A 24,297-nucleotide genomic window follows, 5' to 3' on the forward strand; every position below is an offset into this window, starting at 1 on the left:
TGCGCTAGGAAGGTAAAACCTCGATACCATCTCCATCTCTCTTTGCCTCGAATACGTCACACGCGTCTCTCGCTCTTACACACACATACACATCTTTATATGAAATGTTAATTCTTTCCCGAATCTGAGTATATTTTCCTATTTTCAACATGATAATGACGATTACAACTTCCCTAACATTCTACGGAAATAAAAAAAATTGGTCAAGTATATAAAATAAGTCAATTTCGGTCCCGAGAAAACTTGAGCTATAAATACCCATCATTCGCAGTTACTTTCAATGTCTTACATTGGTGTAGAGGCTAAGGACAATGTCTTCCACGCGGACATTCTGGGTTCGATTCTCGTAGCTATAAACTTTTTTTAATTAGGATCACGTGACAAATGGCCTTAGCGGTGATGTGGAGTACTGAGGGGGCAGAGTTCCACGATTGAATCGTAACGATACTCATTCCATGCTGCGTCGATGACGTCACACGTTTCTCTTTTCCACTCACTAAAGTTTCTCTCTGAAATACTACCAGCGACGTACGACCTTGAAGTCACCTCGACGATTTGACCTGTTTCTAAAAAAACAACATCAACGCAAAGGACGAGGTCTTAATTTGAAAAAGCAAAAAAAATACTCCCACTGAAGCTACCCCATAGAACATTATATGATTCGGAAATTCAAAACTGTACCCATCAATTGAAATTAACACATTTTCGTGGAGACTTTATGCGTGATGCGTTGTCTCGCACATAAACGGTATCGATACCTTGTAGATTTTACATGAGGATGGCATCCAATTGATTATATTCCACAAAGCCAGAGGAATACCTCAATCTGTGAATGTTTCGCTCCAAGTAACATGCGGTACAGCGATATTCTTTACTCAAACAGAAAAATGGTGTGTTTGGCAGCAGTAAAAAGTTACTACATTGAATTCCAATCCTAATGGCTATTTCTTTAGGATGGAATTTTCGCTCGACGATGAAGCCTTGAAATATCTACATTAGTTATTCTCATGTTGACTCTTCGATTGATACTGAAGTTCCATTTTTTAATAATTTATGTCGTGTACAATGATGCAATAGGCTCTAGTATTTTGAGGAAATCCCTCGGCTGCTTCGATATCAAGTTTTACATCAACACGTTATATTGGTGATATTAAAATGATTGAATATTGTTGGATCATTGTTGACTTTAGTTTAATCACTCACGATTTTTTTGTAAACATACAATCATATAGCGAGGGTTTTCAAGGAATGAGGAAGTCTTGACGGCCCATATTTCATTTTTTGTACCTTGTATGAGATCAGGCAGCATATGTAGTTCCCATTTTCTGAACGGTATGAGAATAGGAGTGTCAGCTTGGATAGCTTTCAAAAGTTGGAATTTAATTTGATCATGTGGAAAGATTCGTTTAACTTTCAGTTCAATATTTTCAATTTCCAATTCAACTTCCGTTTTTGATGTTGATGCAGCAGGAGTCTCTTCTATTTTGAAACAATTGATATCATCTCCAGCTCGTACTAATCAAATGGTATGTTTACAGTAGGAAACACACTGATCATCGTTGAAAATATTCAAAAAATGCTTGATGGGTTTGAGCATGTTTAATGTTGGATGCGTTGTGTTGGTGACGCCTGTATTGTTGGGAAAAGTCCAACCGAAGGTGGCCAAATGTTTGATATCTTCGTCGATGTAAATGAGAAAGCCTCTAGCAGTACTAACAATTCCAAGTTCACGAACTGCTTTCAATTCAAATCTAAAGACATGAACTTCAAACGTTCAATTCAGTCTCGAATATACCTACACAATAGGTTGAATGGACTGACGCCTATCAGAAAACAACTACTCCACTGGTTAATACCACGAAGGGCGTTGAATTATATCTGACAGGCCTCAGTGCAGGAATCTTCACAGAAAATTTCCTGCATATGCAATTGTCAATACAACTGACATAATCGACCTTCAATTTTGTAACGGGCACACTTGCAGACCAGTTTCGAGCTCATTAGCCATTAGCAAGATAGCGGACATCACTGACCTAAAGTCAATGATATTCCAGAATTGAAAATCGGAATTATTTCAGAGTATTTCATTCCTCTTCCTCCTGAGTTGTAGCGAACAACAGAATTTCACTCCATCTAGTGGACGAAGTACTAACCAACCGTATATCTGAAATTTGCCCGATTCCTCTGGATAAGGAAGAAATCTTTCTTATTAGTCAGTGGACTATGCTTGAAAACTGGCAGTAAACAAATCTAAAGAAATAAACTTTAAACGTTCAAGTCAGTCTCGAATATACCTACACAGTAGGTTGAATGGACTGATACCTATCAGAAACCAACTACTCCCTGGCTAATACCACGAAGAGCGTTGGATTATATTCGACAGGTGTCAGTGCAGGAATCTTTACAGAAAATGTTCTGCATATGCAATTGGCAATACAATTGAAATAGTGGAAATCAGATTTTGGAACGGTCACACTTGCAGACCGGTTTCGGGCTTATTAGCCACTTTTCAGTGCAAAATAGTGGCCATCATCGACCTGAAGTCAATGATATTCCATAAATGAAAATCGGAATTCTTTCAGAATATTTCATTCCTCTTCCTAAGTTGGAGCGAACAACAAAATGTCACTCCATCTAGTGAACGAGGTACTAACCAACTGCATATCCGAAATTTGCCCGATTCCTCTGAATAAGGAAGAAACATTTTTTAAATGTCAGTGGGCTATTCTTGAAGACTGGCAGTAAACAAATCTGAAGAAATGAACTTTGAACATTCAAGCCAGTCTCGAATATACCTATATAGTAGGTTGAATGGACTGACGTCTATCAGAAAACAACTATTCCCCTGGCTAATATCACGAAGGGCGTTGAAGTATATCCGACAGGTGTCAGTGCAGGAATCTTCACAGAAAATTTCCTGCATATGCAATTGGCAATACAACTGGAAGGGGCGACTTTCAATTTTGGATCGGGCACACTTGCAGACCGGTTTCGGGCTCATTAGCCACTTATCAGTGCATGATAGTGGCCATCATCGACCTAAAGTCGACCTAAAGTCGACCTAAACGAATTATTATTTCTTCGTTTCGAAAATCAATGAGTCTAGAATGTTGGTCGAGCACTCGCAGCATTTTATTATTTATTTCGTCTCTATGTACAATAGGTAGGTAAATGGTATGTTTAGGTATTTCGTCAATTGCGTGCCCAGGATCAACACCAACAGCAAATTCGTATATCGTATGAGTCGGTGTGTCAAATTTGTAATGTACGTTTGGTTTGAGAAGGGTAATGAAAACCCACCCCAGTATGTGAGCCAAGCTATTTGCTAGTTGAAAATCTATCTTGTGTTTTAGACAGAATATTTCACTTATCAACATATTTTTATTCGGTTTGAGGTAGAAAAAATCCTCAGGGTTTTCCTTGAACGTTTTAGGTGAGATGTATTTTTTTATTCATTCTTCAATGTCATCAATTTCGTAAGATCCAATAGGGATATCGATGCTTTTTTGATTAGTTTTCTCAGCGTTTTCATAGTAGTAGAATTTCGTATTCACTTCGATGTTGGGTATACTGTTGTACGAATGGAAACTGAACAAAGCCAAAGTATATTCAGAATCAGAATCTAATCGAATGGGTGGATTGAAATCGATGGAGAGCGTCGAAGAACGACTCGTTAGCATTAATATCATAGACATGACTGATATAATGTTAATATGACATCTCCTTAAATATTGATTGAAACCACAACGACATTTTGAATAAAAATCAATTATTTCTACAATAATGGCATTCTATTTGTGAGCTCACAAGACCATGATACATTGCTTTTTGTAGCGATGACGCAGCTGATGTAGATGGAGATTTGCAAAGCAAATCGATGTTGGTAGTCCTTTGGTAATCTATGCCAAACATCCAATAATTCCCAAGGTTCAACATTCTCGATCAAATAATTGAGTTTTCAATTCAGCATCGGTTAAATCTCGCATAGATTCATCTCCAACCATTTTTGCAGACATTGTGGAGCAGAAACTGTAGGCACAGATGTTCGCAATTACTCTGGTAATAATTTTGATACTCATCATTGTTATATGTAATCGTTATACCCCTTCCAAAATATCTTTCCAATTTTATTGGAGGTTTGAGATTACCGAAACTATACAGTTTTGCCGTTTTTAATGTAAGCTACCCAAGGAGTGCCTGCATTCAATTGAGAATCCAGGTTCAATACCGCTCATTCTCGCAGCCGAGGACCACGAGTTGGCAACGCATCACGCATAAAGACTCCACAAAAGTGTGGTATTTTTAATTGATGGGTACACTTTTGAATTTCCGAATCATATAATGCTCTATGGGGCATTATATGTGCGGGCGGTTTTTTGTTGTTTTTTCAAGTAAAGACCTCGCCCTTTGCGTTGATGTTGTTTCTTTAGAAACAGACCAAATCCATAGCTGCTTGTACTAAACACATAAAAAGTATTGAAAACACATACCATTGAATGAAAAAAAAAATTGGGTCGAACAAAAAATATTGTATACAACCACAAACTCTATACATATACTGAACAGAGAAAAAATGGGAAAGCAGTTACCTTAATTTCGTACAATTTCAAATGAAACAACACGACAGCGTCACTCGCTGTGGTGAAAAATTGTTGTTGCTGTTCATTGGTTTTCTCTCCAAGACTGAACTTGAATTTTTAGAAATCCACCTGCGGGAAACCAAAAATGAAATAAGTTTATGTTTCAAATTATACGAACACTCTCTCAACAAATGACAACATGAATAAAAGTTACACCTTACTATGCGTTTTATTCAACTGGAAAGCTGGTCACAAAATGAGCTTCTGTTTACAGCATTATATATGTGTATATAGAAAAGCTATGACATTGTAGAAGGCAAATAGATGAAATACGAGAAAAACTCTTATTCAGCATGGATGATTCTCGAGTGAAATTCATAATCACATTTCCCGGTTATGAGGCTGCCATCTAATAAAACATCAAAACAAATTGTACGATACAAAAATTATTGTAAGAGATAGTATTCGAGAAAAATGGATGTCATCAATTACTGGTTCTTATGTTTTATTCATTATTAAAAATTGAAAAACATCAGCAATTGTCATTTCTTTTCTTCTGATGTATGTAGGATAAAAAAAGTAGCCGAGGGTTGGCTTGAGGAATATGGAATTACCTCTAAACCGTTTTTCATTACAAATTAATTGAAAAAAAAGATAAACCTCAGAAAGTATGCATAAAAAATATTCAAGTAAATTATTCTGGGAGAAATTTGGGAAATTCAGTTATAATTCAACAACAGCTCTCACAACTTTGAATTGAATTAAATTTGCATAAATTCATTTGAGAAAAAGTCAAAAACGTATGAAAAATCTTGCAACGAAAATTAATGAAGTGATCATGAAAAATACTTACTTTTGGATAAAATCGTTGCACTTGTCACTGATATCACTTTCAACTCATACAACTAACTCATTTCGCCTCGCATGAGGTATAGGAAAATAAGTGATGAAATATTTCAAAATCGAACAAAGAAACTTTGTTTCGTCGTTTTGAGAAATGCGTATCTCTGGATGCTAACTCAGCATTGACAGTGATCAATGTCACCTTAGGTAAGAATAGGAAAATAGGTGATGACATATTATGAAATCAAACAGAGGGTCTTTGTTTCGTCGCTTTGAGAACTACGTATCTCTGGATGCTGATTCAGCATTGACAGTGATCAATGTCACCTTGGGTATGGATAGAAAAGTAGGTGATGCCATATTCTGAAACGAAACAAAGAAAATTAAATTGTCTTTGTTAGGTCGTTTTGAGGCGTATTGCCGGATGCCTATTCACCATTGACATTGATCCATATCACCTTGGGTATGAATATAAAAGGTCTTAATGAATATGTGAACCGTTGCTGTCTAGCCCTTTGAGGACAACTGGTCAGCTCAAAAAACCTCATTTTCTAAATTATTCTTCTGAATGTCTAGCGGACAGACGGTGTAACCGTACTGTATGATGTGTTGCCTATATCACTACTATTCTTGCAAACATTTCAAATCCACCTGAACGTAGCACGTGTTACCATTATTCACGATTTTTTCAAATGCAGGGATTGTTAACGAAGTTATAGTTTTTCAGCTCAACTTTATGAGTAACGTGTCTTCAGGATGTCAGGTGAGAATGTGTTTTTATGTTGAAGTGAGTGAAAATGAGCCATTATTAGTGCCCGTAACTCCATGCGTGTTGTTGATGATGTTTTATTGCATGAAATCTGTTTTTAAAAAAAATCTGTTTTTCCGTTAACCAGCTGTCGCACCCCTACGAACAACAACCCTCAGAAGTCGAAACTTGTGCGAGCTAAGGATTAACGAGGTCTTACCTTTTAACGTGTGATTCCTAACAAGGGTTGGACGGTAGCAAGTGAAGATCGATCGTTCAGACTAGTGCTTGAACCACCGACCAACACGGCAGTCAATTCGAGTGAGTGAACAAAGCACCCACGCCGAACCGCTTGGCTACCGACTGACTGACTGACTGAAATACTGTATGACTTTGCAGGCTAACTGTGGTTAGCATTGAATTATCGACGATCCAGAAGAATCCCTGTTTATGAAAGGTCCAGAAGATGATGTGCATAGCCTTCTTGACATAGAATCTATGCATATCGATATGCTGGATGACGACGGGCAATTCGAACAAGTTTGTCGGCGTGATATTGATGCATCCCCTACCATAGCCAAAGAAACTGATGGATGGAACACAGAAAATGAAATGCCTCTATCACAATTACAAGTACAACTATGGAGACTGACCACAGTATGGACAAGCTATGCCACATTCTGTACAAAATCCTCTCCATTCATACAGGAAACAGGATCAATCATTTTAGAAAACGTAGAGTGTCCAACTATTCATTTGGGAATGTTTTGATTGAAAAAATTGTTTTTTAAACAAACCTGTATACCCTACAGAAAAGCGGTGACAATTCTCAAGCTTTTCTCGTTGCGTGTTCTGGAACAAATTCAGCAGTTTTTTGTATCTAACCGACGAAGATCTTGAAATATCAACTTCAATTCACATTCAAATTGTGTAGTCTTTGGAATTGCACCTGCGCAAATACTGCTAACTGACCCTCATTGACTGATGTCGAACGAATCGTTTTCCATTGTTTATATCTATAATCACTAGCCTTAACGCATATTGCCTTGGAATTTCACACACATTCGGTACGTTCACATACAAAACATTATATATTATTGTAGTCGGAAGTACAACATTTGTTGTGCAACGGTGACGACATATTCTACACTCTGAAGCTAGATTCTTCTCATATGAGATAAATTTCGATTGAACACTTTGTCTTGAATGTCTAAATTATTCAACTGAATCAGAACATTTTTCTTTTTCTCATATAATTGAATATCTTCACTTAATTGTTGGACACGTCTCTCAAATTCCTCTACTTTGCATCTGTATTATCTAAATGCCATTATATTACTAATTTTTGGTCACCAACGACGCACGGAACATCGTTTTCCTTCCAATCTCACATTGAATGTAACTAACTGACTTATGGCGTACAATTATTCGAATACGAAAATGGCTACGATAATAACGATGGAACGATATCGAATAAATGCACGCGAAACGATTGAAACCGTACGGAAAACGGTTAAAACGTACGCAAAACTTTCGAAAACGCACGAAAAATGGTCGAAACGCACGCAAAACGGTCGAAAAGTACGTAAAACGGTTGAAACTTATGCAAAACAACGTATTTTGAAATGTCATTGTCGAATACTTCACTCCCCCGTTGTCCGCACAACGTGTAACCCCTCAACACTTTTGGGTGTCATGTCATCTCCTCTTTCTCCTGATGATGCTAACTTAGTTAACAAAGATACGACTTAGTGTCCTTCTGACATGTTGGAACGCACTTAAAACGTAAGAGCCCTCCTAGTCATTACCATACAATTTTCATCCAGTCGTTCACGCCTGATTTTGAAACGGCAACGCTACACTGCCCCTTAAACAACGATTTATTTTACAATCGGCAACACCGAAACCACGCTAGCAACGTTTAACCTCGATACCATCTCCATCTCTCTTTGTGTCGATTACGTCACACGTGTCTCTCACTCTTACACACGCACACACCTTTGTGTGTTTGAAGAGTAAGATAGTAAGATAGTATAAGATATAAAGATATGAAATATCAATCATTTCCCAAATCTGAGTGTATTTTCATATATTCTACAAGGAAATGGCGATTACAATTTCCCTAACATTCTACGAGAATAAAAAAATTAAGTCAAGAATAATGAATGAGTCAATTTGAGTCCCGACAAAACTAACGCTATAAATACCAACCATTCGCAGTCATATCCAAAATCTTACATTGGTGTCGAGGCTAAGGACAACGTCTACCACGCCAACGTCCTGGGGATCGATTCTCATAACTATAAACTTTTTTTAATTAAGATCACATGGCAAGGGGGTCTGAAACGTGCATCAAGAGAAGTATTGCAATTCTGTTGATTGATACTAAAGAAAACTCCTGAAGACACCAACTTGTTTGGTGAAACGCGCACCGAGAAGACTATTTCATTTTTGGAAATTGAGAGAAAAGTTTTTTCATCTCCTGGTGGAACGCGCGTTGAGAAGGGTATTTTGCTATTGGTATTTATGAAAAAGAAAGAGAAAGAGCAAGAAAGTACGAATATGAATAGTCCAGAGCGACACAAAACAGTGGGGATTAGTTGGTCTAGAGCGCGTATTTGTTGGTACGTAATTTTGTCTTGGAAAGTATGTAAAAATTTCAATTAGGTATTAAATATGGTTTGGTTATTGGTAAAGAGATGGTGAAAATAAAAATCGATAGAAGTGAAACACATTTACTTAATTGTTCGTCACATGTTGGTTTCAACAAAATCAACTGTACCTCCTCGTGGTGGAGGGGTGCAACATGCAAAACAGTCAAGGGGAGAATTTTCAGCGTCCTCCAATGTTTGGGGAAGATGTTCGTTCAAAGTTTCCGGTAATAATAAAGAGGAAGTTCCACCAATTAATAACATCGTTCCCATTATTATTAATGGCAAAATCAGCATGTCAGCGCCCTGAAACAAATGATATATTATATTAGTAGATTTTATATGACTTTGCATAAAAATTTGTCATAATATTTTTTCAAGTTGAAGGAATTTATGATGCACCTTGAATTGAATAGATTGCACCATAAACTAACTCCATCGAATAAAGAAATAAGCTCAACCGTATATATACCTCAAAACTATGGTGTTTGAAATATTATCTTTTCGAAATTAATTGCTGGAGAGTCGAACAGGCAATTCAGAAAGATTATTGTAACTGAAGTTGAAAGAACAGTGTTACTGTGAAGACGACATACTTTTTAAGTCGATGTCAATATCAGCTTTCTCCTGAACAAGCTTCATTCGATAATTTTCAAAGTAAATTAGATCGAGTTCAGTATTTAAAATTTCTGAAACTAGAAGCAGAAGTGATTAGGATGATTTCAAAAAGAAGAAATTAAATGGACTGATAGAAAATATTTGAATGAAATAGACGATTCAGTAGAAAATTGGTCTGATGGTGCTATCAGTAGGGCCACAGATTTACAAGTATAATAGTGAAAAAAAATTATGAACGGCGGTAGTTGTTATGGTGAATTATATTTTTCAATTTGTATCAAGTTCTTCTGAAGTTGAAAACCCACAAAAAACAAGTTAAGATATCTGTTGAAGAAAATTTCTGCATCAAAACATACTTTGCAATCAGAAAGTTATTATTAATTGTAAAATTACACATTTTATGTGACAGCGGGATTAGCCGTACTGGTGCCAGTCCTTTTCAATTTACATCCGAACGAAATTTTCGGTATTGATCACAGGTATCAATGAGTGTTTTTTGTTCAGTTCAATGTTCATATAAAATTAGTTGTTTCGAAAGTATGTTTTCTTTCGTGTGATTCTATGTTTGAATGAAAGAAGTTGTTTCGAAAGAGCTTTTACTTTCAGTTTGTGTCTGAAAATTACTTCCTTGCATGATCTAAACATCTTCGTGAACAGTTTATTTAGAAATCAATTGTTCATTCCTTCCTTTAGAAGATTCCCACATTCTTTCCTATAAAAATGGAGGAATAGAAAACCAAAATCTTCCAATTCAAATAATCTATATGAAAATCATAAAAAATGTACAACTGTACAAACTATACAATACATTTTGTTGAGAAAGGAATCTAGAATTGGAACCTCTGATGTAGAATAGACTCAAAATAAGTACTGTTACCTAAAAACGTTAACTTGGTTGGTCAACTAATACTTGCATTAAGATTGATTCTTATTGAAATTTCCAAGAATTCAATTCTTTTTATCAATAAGGATGTTTTTATTCAAATACTTCTTGTATGTTATGAAAAGATTCGTGTCCATCAAAACTATCAGCAAGTCGAAATATTCTGGAGAAAATGCTATAACTATGATTTGTTCAAATGCTTGCTAAATGTCCTATGCTCCTCAGTTATCGAATTCTCATCAGTTGAAGATCGGAGGTGATACGAGGACAAACTACTACCCTCACTAGAAGTATCATCGGGTTTCGTCAGATTTTGAACTGATGTAATACTAGTATCAGTGTCTATCTTGTCCACTTTAGAAACATGTGAAAGTGTACTTTTTCGATGTGCTCTCGACCAAATTTGATCTCTGCTCGTATTTTTTTTTGGTTTTCTCAGACCACAACATCTAGTTTGAACAGCATTATCACATGATTCTTGTTTGGTCAAGTTTTTGGAACTAGGTTCTATTTTGAAATTTCCTAGTACGCTTGTTTTCCGTTTTTCTTCATTGAGAATATCTTCGAAAGCTGAATTCTTCTTCCTCCTATGGTGAGTTTTCTCAATGAATCTTTCTCTTCTTTTTCTTGCTTCATCAGCAAGATGGTCCAGGCTGTCATCAGTCTCTGAAAGAATGGGTTTTTGCTGCTCGAGTGTCCCCCAGCTTATAGTGCTCGTGCGAGCTATTTTTGGATGATACAAATTTTCTAACCCATTTTCCTTCGGTTCGATCCCCATTTCATTATTTTCTTCCACTTCACTTTCAACTGTTTCAATCTCTGGTATTTTGATTTCTACTGGATCAGTTTTTTCTACTTCAATTTTTTTTGGTTCATCTGATTCATCTAGTTTCAGAGCTTGCTTTTCGGTTTCATTCATTTTTGCTGCCTCTTCATCATTTGGTGTTCCAGAAACTTCATTCTTGATTGCAGATTTATCTTCTAATGTACCTAGTTCATTTTCCAATTTGATGGGAATCGTCTCTTCCAACTTGATTTTTTCTGATTCCGGTGGTTTTTCAGGTAACTCCTCTATATTGATAACTTTGCTTTCCTCAAGCTTCACTTCATCCACACTCATTGTTTTATCAACCATTAGGAAATGATATTTTTGATCACCGTAAATTTCTCCATGGGTCTTTTGCATCTGGAAAGAGGAACTACTACTTAAATCTTCCACTCTCAAATTCGATTGTTCGATAATTTGACTTCTATACATTTCAATAATTGCTTCAGGATCACTTTCACATATATGTAAGAGTTCCTTCGCTATACATTTTCCTTCCCGACAACATTGCTTGCAGTTCAGAAAGCTCTTCACAGTATCAGAGATGATTGGTTCCACTGTCTGTTGTTCTTGTGATTCTTGTTCAGAAGTCGAAATACAGCCAAGAAGAGATTTTCTGATGAACATTGGACCTTGTAATACTACATAATCGCCCGGTTCATCTTCTTTCTCCAGTTCCAGTTTGACAATACTCCTCTCATTCACAGTTCTACAACATATACTTTCTTCCTCAAGAAACTCATTTTTGCACTGGTCAGAAGGGCACCCATATATTTTTTCTGAAACAACTGAAAGTTTGCTATTAGAAAGACGTATTTTCTCTTCGTTATCACTTCGTTTAGAACTGGCTGCCATTGGAACAACCTGTTCGGAAACATACTCATTGATGGCCATTGCCTTTTCTGAGCTTTGAATGATCATTTTTTTTCCATTTTTATCTAGTTTCGTATCATCTCTTCTTTGAAGACATTCACATTTCTCAATTTTTTCAACATTTTCCATTTGAAATTCACTACATGAATCAACTGTTTCGTGATTGACCTCAACAGTTCCTTTAACGTCAGAACTTTCCAATCTGGGACGGATATTTTTTCTCAATATAGTATTTTCAGTACGAAGAAGTTCTTCAGGATTTTCTAATGTTTTAGAATATATTTTGTGCATATCGACTCCCTTAGTGATAAAATTGGTTTCACCTACAACACTACCACCCGATTCTTTCAAATTCACTCGTTGGTGAGTATATTTTGATTCTTCTGCTGATGAAACTTTTCCAATATCAGTCTTGGGAGTTTTGATGATTTCAAAATTCTCCATTTTGGGATGAATATTTTTTATCAGGCATGTGTTTTCTGTAGTGGTGTATTCTTCAGGACATTCTACCCTTTTTGAATCTAACTTCTCCATAACGATTTCAATTGATTTTTTACTCTTCACACTACCTGAAGATTTTTTCGGATTGATTTTCTTATAGTTAATTTGAAATGATGAGGATTTTCCCGTTTCAGTTCTAGGAGTGTCCATGTTTTCAGGACTTTCCAAGTTGGTTTGAAGAATTTGTCTTAGTGGAGTGGTTTCAGCAGAGGAACATTCTCTAGGTGTCTCATTAGTTTTCCCAATGATCTCTTCATCTACCACAGTGATCTCGTCAGGATCAGTTTCTGGTGTATCGTTATAAATTATGCCTTGTTTTAAAAATGGTTCGTCAGGGTTATCCTCTATATTAGCTACGATTTCAGGTATTTCATGATCCAAGTTTTTTTGTCGACACAAACACCCCTTCAGAGAAGATTTTTGACTCATAATATTTTTATCAATCTGAGTTGTTGGGAGTGAGAGAATACGGTTTCGTTCCTCAGGAGCTTCATCTCTATTAACCTTTTCATCAACCACAGTTATTTGCTCAGGCTCAATTTCTTGAATTTCTATATTCATTATTTCTATTTCAGTTGAAAATGATTCTTCAGTATTGAAATTAGCAGGGGCTACGACTTTATTTTCTGGAAATATTGTTTCTTTACAGCATTTAACTGAAATCGTGTTCAAGTTGGTTACTTTTCCGGGGGTATCATGCATTTCGATTTTATTCGTTTCTGTTTCATTTTGATCAAAAATACATCCGCAATGTCTTGTACATTTGATATTCATTTCTTTCACTTCTATACATGGAATTATTATTTTTCGATTGATTTCAATAGTTCTTATGATATCAGAACTTTCCAATTGGGAATGTTTTTTCAATAAAGTGTTTTCAGTAGGGGGGCAGTCTTCTGGATTTTTCAATGTTTTAGAATCTAATTTCTCTATATCAGTTCCCTCAGTGATATAATTGGTTTCAGCTACAACACTTTCATCTTCAGAATCTCTCAACTTCATTGGTTGGTGATTAGATTTGAATTCAGCTGATGGAACTTCCATAATGTCATTTTTGAGAGTTTTCATGTTTTCGGTACTTCCCATTTTGAGATAAACATTTTTTCTTAGGGAAGTGTTTTCAGTAAGCGGACATTCTTCAGGGCATTCCGTCCTTTTTGAATCTACATTTTCCACAACGATATCAACTGATTCTTTCCCCTTCGCAACAGGAGCTTTCCCAGTATCGGTTCTCAGGGTTTCCATGATTTCATTATTTTTTGAGTTCGATTGGAGAATTTGTCTCGATGGAGTGGTTTCAGCAGGAAAACGTTTTTCAGGAGTTTCTGGATAGTTTGATTTTACTTCATCTGCATCGATTTTTACCGATATACCTCTATCAGGATTCGTAGAATTGGTTTCAGATTCTGCCAACTTGATTTGATGATAGTCCGAAATGAGTTCTGTTGAGGGAACTTTCCCAATGTCAGTTTTGGGTGAATCTGTTCCTCCATTATCTTCAAACCCGGTTTCCATTGTTTCAGTTTTATTTTTAGTGACAGTATCTTTCACAAGACTTTGGAAAGGTTTTTTGTCAATGACAAATGCAATCGGTAATATTTTTTTGACCATTTCTTTCTCCAAGTCTTCATTTTTGGAATACTTTCTGGTTTTCATTAGAGTGTTATGTGTGACTGGAACTTTTTCTAATGAAGGAACAGGGTTTGATAATTGTGCAGATAGTTTTTTGACTGAGATTGGAGTAGAAGGTTTATGAAATGGATTCACTGTTTGAGATGTTATGTCTGAGATTTTTTTTTCAGCAGATGGTTTAACTGGCATTACTATTTCTTCGATAATATGAATCTCCGGATTTTCTTTGAGAGAACATTTTTTGGTTTCTCGATGAGATGTGGATTTATTCATTACCAAGGAGTTTTTCCCCACACATGAACAGGTATTACATTTTGTATTCACCACACTAGGATTACACTTGCTTTGAGGTAATTTCATTGCATTGATTTTTTGTACACATGATAAGGATGCTCCACATTTTGAAGTATTTGTAGATACCCCACATACAATTGGACTGTTTATTTTGCTATTGGGTAGAAAAAAGTTATCCTGAAAACTGATTTTTGAAGTTCTCTGTTTGGAATGTTGACTTGCTATTGAAGATTTTTTTTTACAACAATCTAATGATTTCACTTTTGGATTTTGCAGTGGTCTATTATTGATGTAACTCATGATTGAGATAATTGATGATATGAATTGAATGGAATGATTGAAATGAAAATGTATGACAACAACAGATTTACTTTAAGATGACGGATATGTGAAAGCCTAATGAAAACGACACCTGTCAAATTGAAGATTCGTCAAAGTTATTGATGTCAAATTCTATATATTTTCGAAATAGTTCTACTTCCCTTTCGAAACAGCCACAGTCCCTACTCAACTCAAAACATCAAAAGTTATACATGTGCACAAAAAAAAGTAGAAATATATTGAATAATTATAGGCCAATTTCTTCAACACCATCATTTTCCAAAATTTTTGAATATTGTATGCTAGAAAAGCTCACTTCTCTCATAGAGAAATTTAATCTAATACCAACCGAACATCATGGATTCAGAAGAGCACGTTTAACTACTACCACTGAGTCTATAAAGAATATTCTGGAAGAGTTTGACAAAAAAATGTTCAATTGAAGTATTCTGTGACTACTAGATTAACTCTGGGCACTCGGCATTAGAGGAAGAGCACCGGTAGACGGCTGTTTCAGCCAGTACCGGGCAAGCGGTCCTCGATTGAAGACAAAATGTGAATAACCAAGAAAAGTTTTTGATAAAAATAACTGCCTGAACGCAAGCGAGACATAACTGGCACCACCTATTGGTGTGACACCCAAGTCAACTTGCCAAGTTTTTATGTCAGTGTTGGTGGTTTGGCCAATCATTCGATAACTACGTTAGCATAAATTTGGGAAGCTATATATATATATATATATATATATATATATATATATATATATATATATATATATATATATATATATATATATATATATATATATGTATGCATCTGGCAGACAGTGTGAATTATCAATCAGACTTTAAAGCTATCTCGTATCTCGATGATCTACCAATCTTGTTATCTAAAGAATCTTATGATTGGAATGAACAAGTTGGTATTGATTTGATGCATAAAATTGCAAAATGGTTTTAAAAAATTAGGTTGAATACAAATTCAGCGAAAACTGAATTTCTTATCTTTCATACAATACAAAACAAATTGAAAATATCAACATTACCGTAAACAACACTAACGTGAACCGTAATACCACTGTTAAGTTCTTAGGTCTCAATATAAATGATAAACTAAATTGAGAAACCCACATATCTACTCTAATAAAAAATATTAACACCAATATATTCCGAATACGCTATATGTATAAAGTCTTGACCTTCTACATACAAAAATATCTATTTTACAGAAATTCAGTCGAGACTGGTATACAGAATCATAGTCTGGGGACAATCACCTGCTACCACAGAAAAAATGCATTCGTGCCATGTTTTGCAAACCTCAAACAGAACAAATTTTTAGAAAGCTACAATTACTATCCCTTGTTTCTCTTTACATATTGAAACTGCTTGTTATATTTATAAATGTAGAAATACTTTGCTCTGTCGTAATGACATACACGATTGTTCCACCAGGAATCAGCATTCGCTGAATATTCTTCTAAATAAATTAAACCTAGCGCAAAACGGTCCTCTAAGTATCGGAATTCGAATTTTCAATGAAATTCCCCAACACATCACAGATGAAACTACCTATTTCAGATTCAAGAAGTCACTGAAAAAAGTACTAATCGAGGGTACATTCTATACTTTGGAAGAATTTGTTGGTATATAAATCGTGTGTGATTGTATACTTTACCTTGCTATTTGAATTGTAGTTGAACTTTGTCTGTATTGTACTTATCATTTTATCATATAATCATTTAACTTTCAACTCTGTAATTTTGCTTTTTGTCTCTATACATATAAATTTTTGAGATGTCTTACACCACTGGTGGTCTTCAGATGAATACATTTGTTTTACAACAAAACAAATATTTCGAACGTCAGCTCGCTAGGGTTAAACTGCATTTTGACAAAGGTCAAAGTTATTTTTGATGTTGCTTTGTTCAGTTCTTCAGTATGTAAGTATTAAACAAACAAATTACAATGTGAAACAAATTACAATGTTCGTAAATTTTCTACGTTTCAAGTAAATGAAACTATACAAACTATAGATCAAACTTATTCCGTGTCATAAAAATCGTAAAATATGAATAATTTGTTTGTTTTTTCTTATAATATTATCCAGATTGGTACTAAAGAGCCCTGAGGCAAGAGTATTGCGGCAAAGAATCGATGTCTATTAGTGAGGATGACAGTGTTCCATATAAGTGAAAATTTTTATCATTCATTTAGTATAATGTGTAGAAGACCTGTGAATTCGAAACGAATGTTTGGAATACAAACTGACTGGAGAAAAATGTTTTTGTATAATTCCGTGTTCATTCAAAAGTATTTGCTTCGAAAGAATTTTTCTTTCGTGTAATTCAATGTTCATATGAGAGTAGCTGTTTCTTTCAGTTTGTGTCTGAAAGTTACTTCTTTGCATGATCTACAGATCTATGTATAGAGTCATTTCTTTTGAAATTTATTTCCTCCTTCATTTGAAAGATTCCCACATTTTTGTATCAAGATGGAGTAGTAGAAAGCCAAAAACTTTGTTTCCCAAACTATACACGTTCCGAAATCTGTTATTTATTTCACGACGTTCAGAAAAACTTCAGCTACACTCGAGATATCTATTTGAAATATGTTCAATTTTTCAGGAACACGACCAGAGGTTAATACAAGCATCCTAAGAGTAATCAGGCTATACTCCTAACATTTTGTAAATTTTTGTAATGAAATTTATATTATTCATTGTCAAAAATACTAGTGCAAGTACCTATGTAACTGAAATCATTCGATTTTTATCATCGTTATAATAACTCCCATTAGAGCTATTGTGTGACATCAAGGCTGACACTTGGTTTTCAGAATTGAAGACTATATTATCATTCGTAAAAGTATGTAAATGTTACAACTGAATGCTAACTTTTATTCATACTGATATTATTAATACAGTGTATGAAACTTCAGAGGGTGATTCATTAGGTCGATAAGTCGGAGAACAGGGTCTATGAACATATATCTGGAGTTGCTTTATTTCTGAGACAGAGGGCGTTGCAGTTTAAATTAAAACGGTTTTTATGAAATATCATAAATATCCTCACATCGATTTGTTTAGAATTTGCTACAGCTATTTGAAGTAATAAGGCGCTCATTCAGCCCCAACTAGATTGTATTGGGAAAAAAGTACTCCACTGACTTGTTGTTGTAGGTTTTATTTTTTTCAGATTGGTCAACTGAAAATACAACTTTTTGTAGTTTTCTTCATGTGTAGCTTTGTTTTCGAAAAACAAAATTGAGGCCACTTTGCATATCACGAACACTTGCTTTGGAGACCAGCTGACAGTGACATATCAGTGAAAGTCAGATTCGTCAATTAGCAGTGATTCCATCATAAATAATTTAACTGACGTTGAAATGGCTAACATGCATTTTATGTATGGATTAGCAATTGGAAATGCAAAAGAAGCACGGAGAATTTACCAGGACAGATATCTCAACAGAGTGATTCCATGTACTGAAACATTCAGAACGCTACATGCAAGATTATATGAAACTGGTAGTTTTAAAAAAATACAGGTGGTGAAACACCAGAAACTGTAACAACTTCTGTACTAGTAGAAGCTATACTTGATACGACAAAAGAAGATCCTTCCAATAGTACCGGGAAGATTGCACTGCACTCTAAAAAAAAACCTTCCACACCCATATCCGAGCTCTACTGCCTCGGATATGGGTATAGGAGCTCATTTTTTCTACCATCATTCACCCATTTCGATAGAAAAAGTGTCGGTACTTGTAAGAGGCAACATGTGATTTATGCACGACTGAGCTTCAGCTCATTAAGTACTCTGGCTCGTCAGCATCTCGACATCACTTACTCTAATCACTTAATTGGACGTGCAGGACCTCAAAATTGGTCAGCTCGCAGTCCCGATATTAATCCTCTAGATTTTTATATACGGGGTCACCTGAAGGCTCTTGTTCATAAAACTCTTGCACTAGATGTGAATGACTTAAGGAATCGAATAACTGACAAATGCAGTAGTAGAGAAACTATGGATGCGAAAGAGGATCTGAATGCTACCTCGAATGGCGAAGAAGATATAGCCGAAGAGTCGGGAAAAAATGCTCGACAAGGAAAACAACAGACCATGGAAGAACAAATGGACGGACCGAAAGAGAAGAAACCAATTGATACTAAAGAAGGGAAGAAGTTGAAGAAAAGAGAAGTTGAAGAAGGAAAAACCGAAGAAAAAGGTGAAACCAGAAAAATCAGTAGATTACCTGAGCCAATACTTTATAGTACTTGAACGGTACTATAAAGCCAAGATGGATGAGAGACAGCATGCTAGAAAAGAAAGTATACGCCAATACGAAGAAGGCAGGAAGATCAGGAACGATAAATTCTATAGTAACACGAAGGAGCACACGTTCAGAGTAGGAGATGACAGACGATGACAGAATTGGCGAAATATTGGTTAGGACCATATAGAATCTTGAAAATGGTTACGCCAGTCACGTGCCGAGTAAGAAAATGCGAAGGAAGGGAGGAACAAGTAGTTCAAGTGAACAGGATGAAGAAATTCGTACGGAGTCCCAAGGAGAGAAAGGATGAGGGCCGAATGTCAAAACGTAACAAGATTGAACCAAACAATACCACACCGGCCATGTGGCCGCAGTTCGTTCCGATCCCGTTTGAGGTAAATATGGAGGAAAGTACCGAGGATGAAATGGAGGAGAAAGAGGAAGAAGATATACAGGAAGCACCGGTATTACGCCGATCTATGAGAGCCAGGCGTCGACCAGATCGATACATACCTTGAGAAAATGAATGAAATGGCAATGCGCCCTGCGGGGGGGGGGCGTAGAATACTCCGCCCGGTTGGGTGTTCGACCGAAGGGGGTACAAATCGTCCTAATAAGAAACACCTCTCTTCACGCCCTGTCCGTCACAAGTTCCATTTCTTTGCATAAAAGCGGGAAGGAAATGGTCTCGGTCAAGACGTCCGAGTGGGGTTCATCCCGCGTCTCACCACTCCCCCCGAAGGAGTGACCAACCTTCGATAGTTCATAGACGATATATTACAAGGAATCTGAGGATACCTATTTGTAAAAGGATCCCCCTTATCAACTATAGTCCTCGGGTTTCTTATTGTTAAATCCATTCACGTTTACAGGGATACATATAGGAACTGTCCCAAGTTGTTAGTGCTCCAATTGATAAGGATGCACCATCAGAAAATGTTTTTATCCACAATTATGAGTGTGACCCTAATGTAATGCTCGATAACTCCCCGAAAGTAAGTAGTTGATGTCAGACTCACGAGACAGTGTCTCCTCAACCGTCGGTTTTTGATCCAATCTGGAATGGATGTCGACTGAGCTTATAGACTCCACGATATTTTTCCAAGTAGAGATTGATGTAGCTTGCCGCTACTCTTAAAAGTTTCCAAGGGATATTTTAGCAAGAATCTCTTTGAGATGGAAACAATAAAGAGTTACCAGCGAGGATGTTTTACTTAGAAGGTAGAATAAGTAGAATAATTTATGTAAAGGGAACTTCAGGACTGAAGTATAAGTGTTTTACATGTAGGGTGCCTTTGCCAAGTTGATGATAAGGGGTATTAATTGACATGAGATGTAAATCAACACTGAAATTGAATTTGATATTTGACTTTGTGTTGCCTTTTTTTTGTGTATTTTTTTTGGTATGATTTTGATATTGTAGAACATTTGTTCTGTCCTATTATTTTTTTTGGTATGTTACATTTTTTCTTGGGGAACATTTAGCCGAGATAACTCTGATACAAGTTATTAAACTTGTACCAGTTTCTTTTGTGAAGTGTAGAAACAGTCACGGACGGAGCCCTAGCTTATAGAGGCACCACCCCCAGTAGAAAGGAAGAAGCAGCGAAATAGCCACATCTAAGGTCAACACAATCATTTTGGAAGTAACCTTACTTCTGCCCGGCTTCTCACCCAGGTGAAGCCGGCGATTGTTACTACGACGCAACAATGATAGCCGCAGTATCTTTTCGCGTTGTCGCGAAGTGTCCGGAACCACAGACAACTTTAAAAGTTATGAAAGTTAACTCAGCACAGTTAAAATAGGTCGGAAGGACGAAATCGCTTTGCAACACGCGAGGACTTGTTTGATCGAGATCAAATACCAAAGGCCGCTAGGATGCAGCTTAGTGATACTAGACAGTCTATGAATACCTCAACGATATGGGTCCACCAAACCAGTTGTAGAACGAATCGAGCCTATAAGTCATGACTCAACCTCAAAAGAGTGTTGTTGCATTTTAACATCCTATAGTCCTATAAAACTGTAAGCCTATCCCACATAGACAGTCTAAACGAATACTTAACCCCAAGGAGTTGGGCGCGAATGTCAGAATGTATATACCAGCGCGAACGACTTCGAACCCAGCAGTGCAGTCGCACCGACAATATTTACAGCCGCGGGAACAGGAGTAGCAGCAGCAGTGAGATGCAGGAAGTCCTGGAGTTTTCCGGACTATGGAAAAGGTAACTCTCACAGCAGTTAGCAGCCACGAAACACATGGGAAGTACCACGCGGAGTGCGTGAAATAAAAAAAAAAATGTGTCTCAACGCGGGTGCAGTGCGAGGAAGGGAGCGAATCATATGTACGCGACGGGTTGAAAGTCATGTATAGGGGTAATCATAAGACATAATGACGTATTTAAATTTGGTTGTTTTGTGTGTGTGTGTGTGTGTGTGAGAGAGAATGCACGATACAGGGTTTATCATGTGCGTGTCTGTGTACAAACATACGTCTGCATACTGAAAAGATCCTCCTAGTGATGAATGTTCCATCGGTTTGAGCCCACCAAGTTAGTAGTGGTGTGACGTCACAGCAGCAACTGTTCAACGGTAGGAGAGCGAGGTGTTCACTCCACGACGTGTGGCTGAGTAATGCATATTCATCGGTGTGTCCTCACCTCTCTCGATGCGGCGATGGCTGTGACGTTGAATATTTCTCTACCCTTGCTGTCGATAGTGACGTGCAGGCGGCGAGGACTGTGTTAGCGTCTGTCTTCTACGATGGCGCAACGACCACTGTCTATTCGTATCGACTTCTGTTAACGCGTCCAAGTGAGAGGTGGGCTTGGCTGTGACGTCAGGCATCTCTAGTGGGTAACAGCTAGCGATGTGAGCCTTTCGAATGTAGTATGGTTTCATGGTGGGGATGACTCGCGCTGTTTAACATAAAATAAATGCCTGGCACACTATGAAATCAGTAGACGAATATATCTGTAGCAGTTAGCAATTGGTAGAGTGTTATTCAGTTCGTAATAGAAGGAAGACGGTGAGTGTATTTTTCTGTTGGAAATTGTTTATATTTTCATACATACTTTCATCATGTCCGTTTCGAAAGTAGACTTACATAAAAACAATAATTTGATTGTACAGAAAGTGGAAATACTAGAGCAAAAGGTCTAATCATCATTGCCAATTGATGAAGTGTACATGATTAAGAATATGTCAACTTATTCTACAAAGTTTGGTAAATCAATTTCATTAACTTTGGAAGATGTGAGCAATGATAAATTATTTAAAACATGGCTACCAAAACGTATTTCGTTACAATTCAGTGATGACGATATAACTTATATCAACTCATCGGGTGGTAAATATACGATGGTGTATTTGGGTCAAAGCCCACAAAGTTTTGTTGGCATGAAAACGCGATCTCTGGTCGAATTCAATATGATTGAATAATAATAGTAATTATTTATAGTGAATTTCTTTTTTTGTTTTAATAATATTCATATATTAGATGATTTAGATGATAATTATATGGAAATATAAACAATACTAACTCAGATGAATACAATAACTTTATAACTACAAGTAAAATGGGAATGTGAGTATTATATCATGGAAACAAGTTGGAGGTTGCTTATTGTTTTTTATTCGATGTCAGTTCCACCATTCAAAGATGTGGATGCAGTATGCAAGTCAAGATTGGATCGATGTTGTAGATCTCAAATCATCGGTTCAACATTTGTCGACTGAATTGAAGGTGTTGGGTGATGGAGCCAAACATGCAAGCATTTATGATATGAGTGTATGCTATGATAAAAAACAGATCGAATTATGTCTTCGTGATGCTGAGAACTATTGGAGTGGTGCAGAAGTTTATAACAAATATTTGAATAATGAATTGGAACTGTGGCAACTTTGTGGGGTTATGATTGAACTGAACCTGAGAAGATTCCTAGATAGTCTCCAACCATACTTGCCAGAATGGATTATTCATCACTTCGAAGTGAATAATGAAAATCGAGAGGAAATTGAAGATGGTCGCGAAAATGATGACTATGAGGAAGAAGTTATTTTAGATAGCATGTATGTTCCTGTAAATCATAAATAATGTCAAATACAAAACTTTGTATTATTTATTTAAATCCCAATATATACAATCGAAAATGATTACAAAACAATAAATATGATATATATGAAGTAGAATTAGGAAAAAATCACAATACACGATATAGGTCAGTTATAAATGAAAAAAAACAGTACATGATAGAGTGGAAAAATGAAATAGTATCAATAATTTGAAGAATGTCAATATCTGCTATGAACTGAACCATCCATTGTATGTTAAAACTGTATCATGCAAAATTAATGCATATACTTTAGTGTTGTCTGGAAACTAGGTCTTCCTCGTCTCAAACTCTATCTTTATATCAATAGTTGATGATTTTGTTGCATTCGGTTGATGGGAACAATCAATGATGAATAGTGGATTCTCTCTAAATTGTCCAATGTCCATCAGAAGTTCACTCATATCTTCATCATAATAACTTCGTTGGAAACTCTCAAAAGCATAATAAGCAGGAGCATCAAGTTTTTTATCAAAATTCAAATTCCAACGCTGATATGAATAAATTTCAGAATTCAAGTATACTCGAATACTATTGATATCGGCAGTTGTGAATTTTGTAATATCCTGTGTTCTATCTTCAGATGTAGTACTTTGAAATGCGATGATGACAAAAGACAAAACGAGGAGTTTCCAGAGCATTAGTTGTTTTGATGGCCCATATGTCTGAAGAAGTCCCACGTAATGATGATAGTTCATAGAGGTCCCACATACGATAAGCCAACTTGATTTTGGCATTCAGATCGCTTTTGTTCATTCTACTCAAAAGTTTGAACTTGTGTTCATCATTTGGTACAATATGTCTTATTTTCCATTCGATTTTATTCATTTCCAAAATATAGTGAAAATCATAGAATAAACTTTATTTATTAGTTTTTTAAATATGGATTTTCATCAAGTATCGGCCATTTCTATTCAATTAGCATTCAAGATACTTTCGTTGTAATCTTCAGCTAAACCCATCAAATATTTCAGTGGTAGTTTTCCACTAAATACATGGCTGTTTGTATCCAATATATCTTGTTTCAATTGTGAAAGTCCCCAGCCAGATGTCAATAATGTGTTAGCATCTGATTGTCCAAATGATATCATAATTTTCATTGTAGATGTTATCCGGGTTTTTTAACAACAACCACTT

General features: G+C 36.1%; 1 protein-coding gene across 3 annotated transcripts in view; it reads right to left on the reverse strand.

Annotated features, from left to right (window-relative positions):
* Positions 1–8,892: 8,892 nt before the first annotated feature.
* Positions 8,893–24,297, reverse strand: part of Balat (Beta-alanine transporter) — an 84,670-nt gene continuing 69,265 nt past the window's right edge. The window contains exons 1-2 of one of the 3 annotated variants that reach the window (XR_012465551.1): positions 10,355–14,840; positions 8,893–9,128 (exon numbers count right to left, since the gene is read on the reverse strand). Coding sequence is in view for 1 of the 3 variants with exons in the window: in XM_074175802.1 (XP_074031903.1) it covers positions 8,922–9,128 (207 nt within the window). In the remaining 2 variants the exon portion in view is untranslated. Of the gene's footprint in view, positions 9,129–10,317; positions 14,841–24,297 lie in introns of those variants that run through there. The other 2 variants (XR_012465550.1, XM_074175802.1) reach the window with 2 other exon arrangements.

Source organism: Leptinotarsa decemlineata, unplaced genomic scaffold, assembly GCF_025532065.1.
Source record: "Leptinotarsa decemlineata unplaced genomic scaffold, Ldec_3_MD MMD2_tig00001344_RagTag_RagTag, whole genome shotgun sequence".
Classification (NCBI taxonomy): Eukaryota; Metazoa; Arthropoda; class Insecta; order Coleoptera; family Chrysomelidae; genus Leptinotarsa; species Leptinotarsa decemlineata.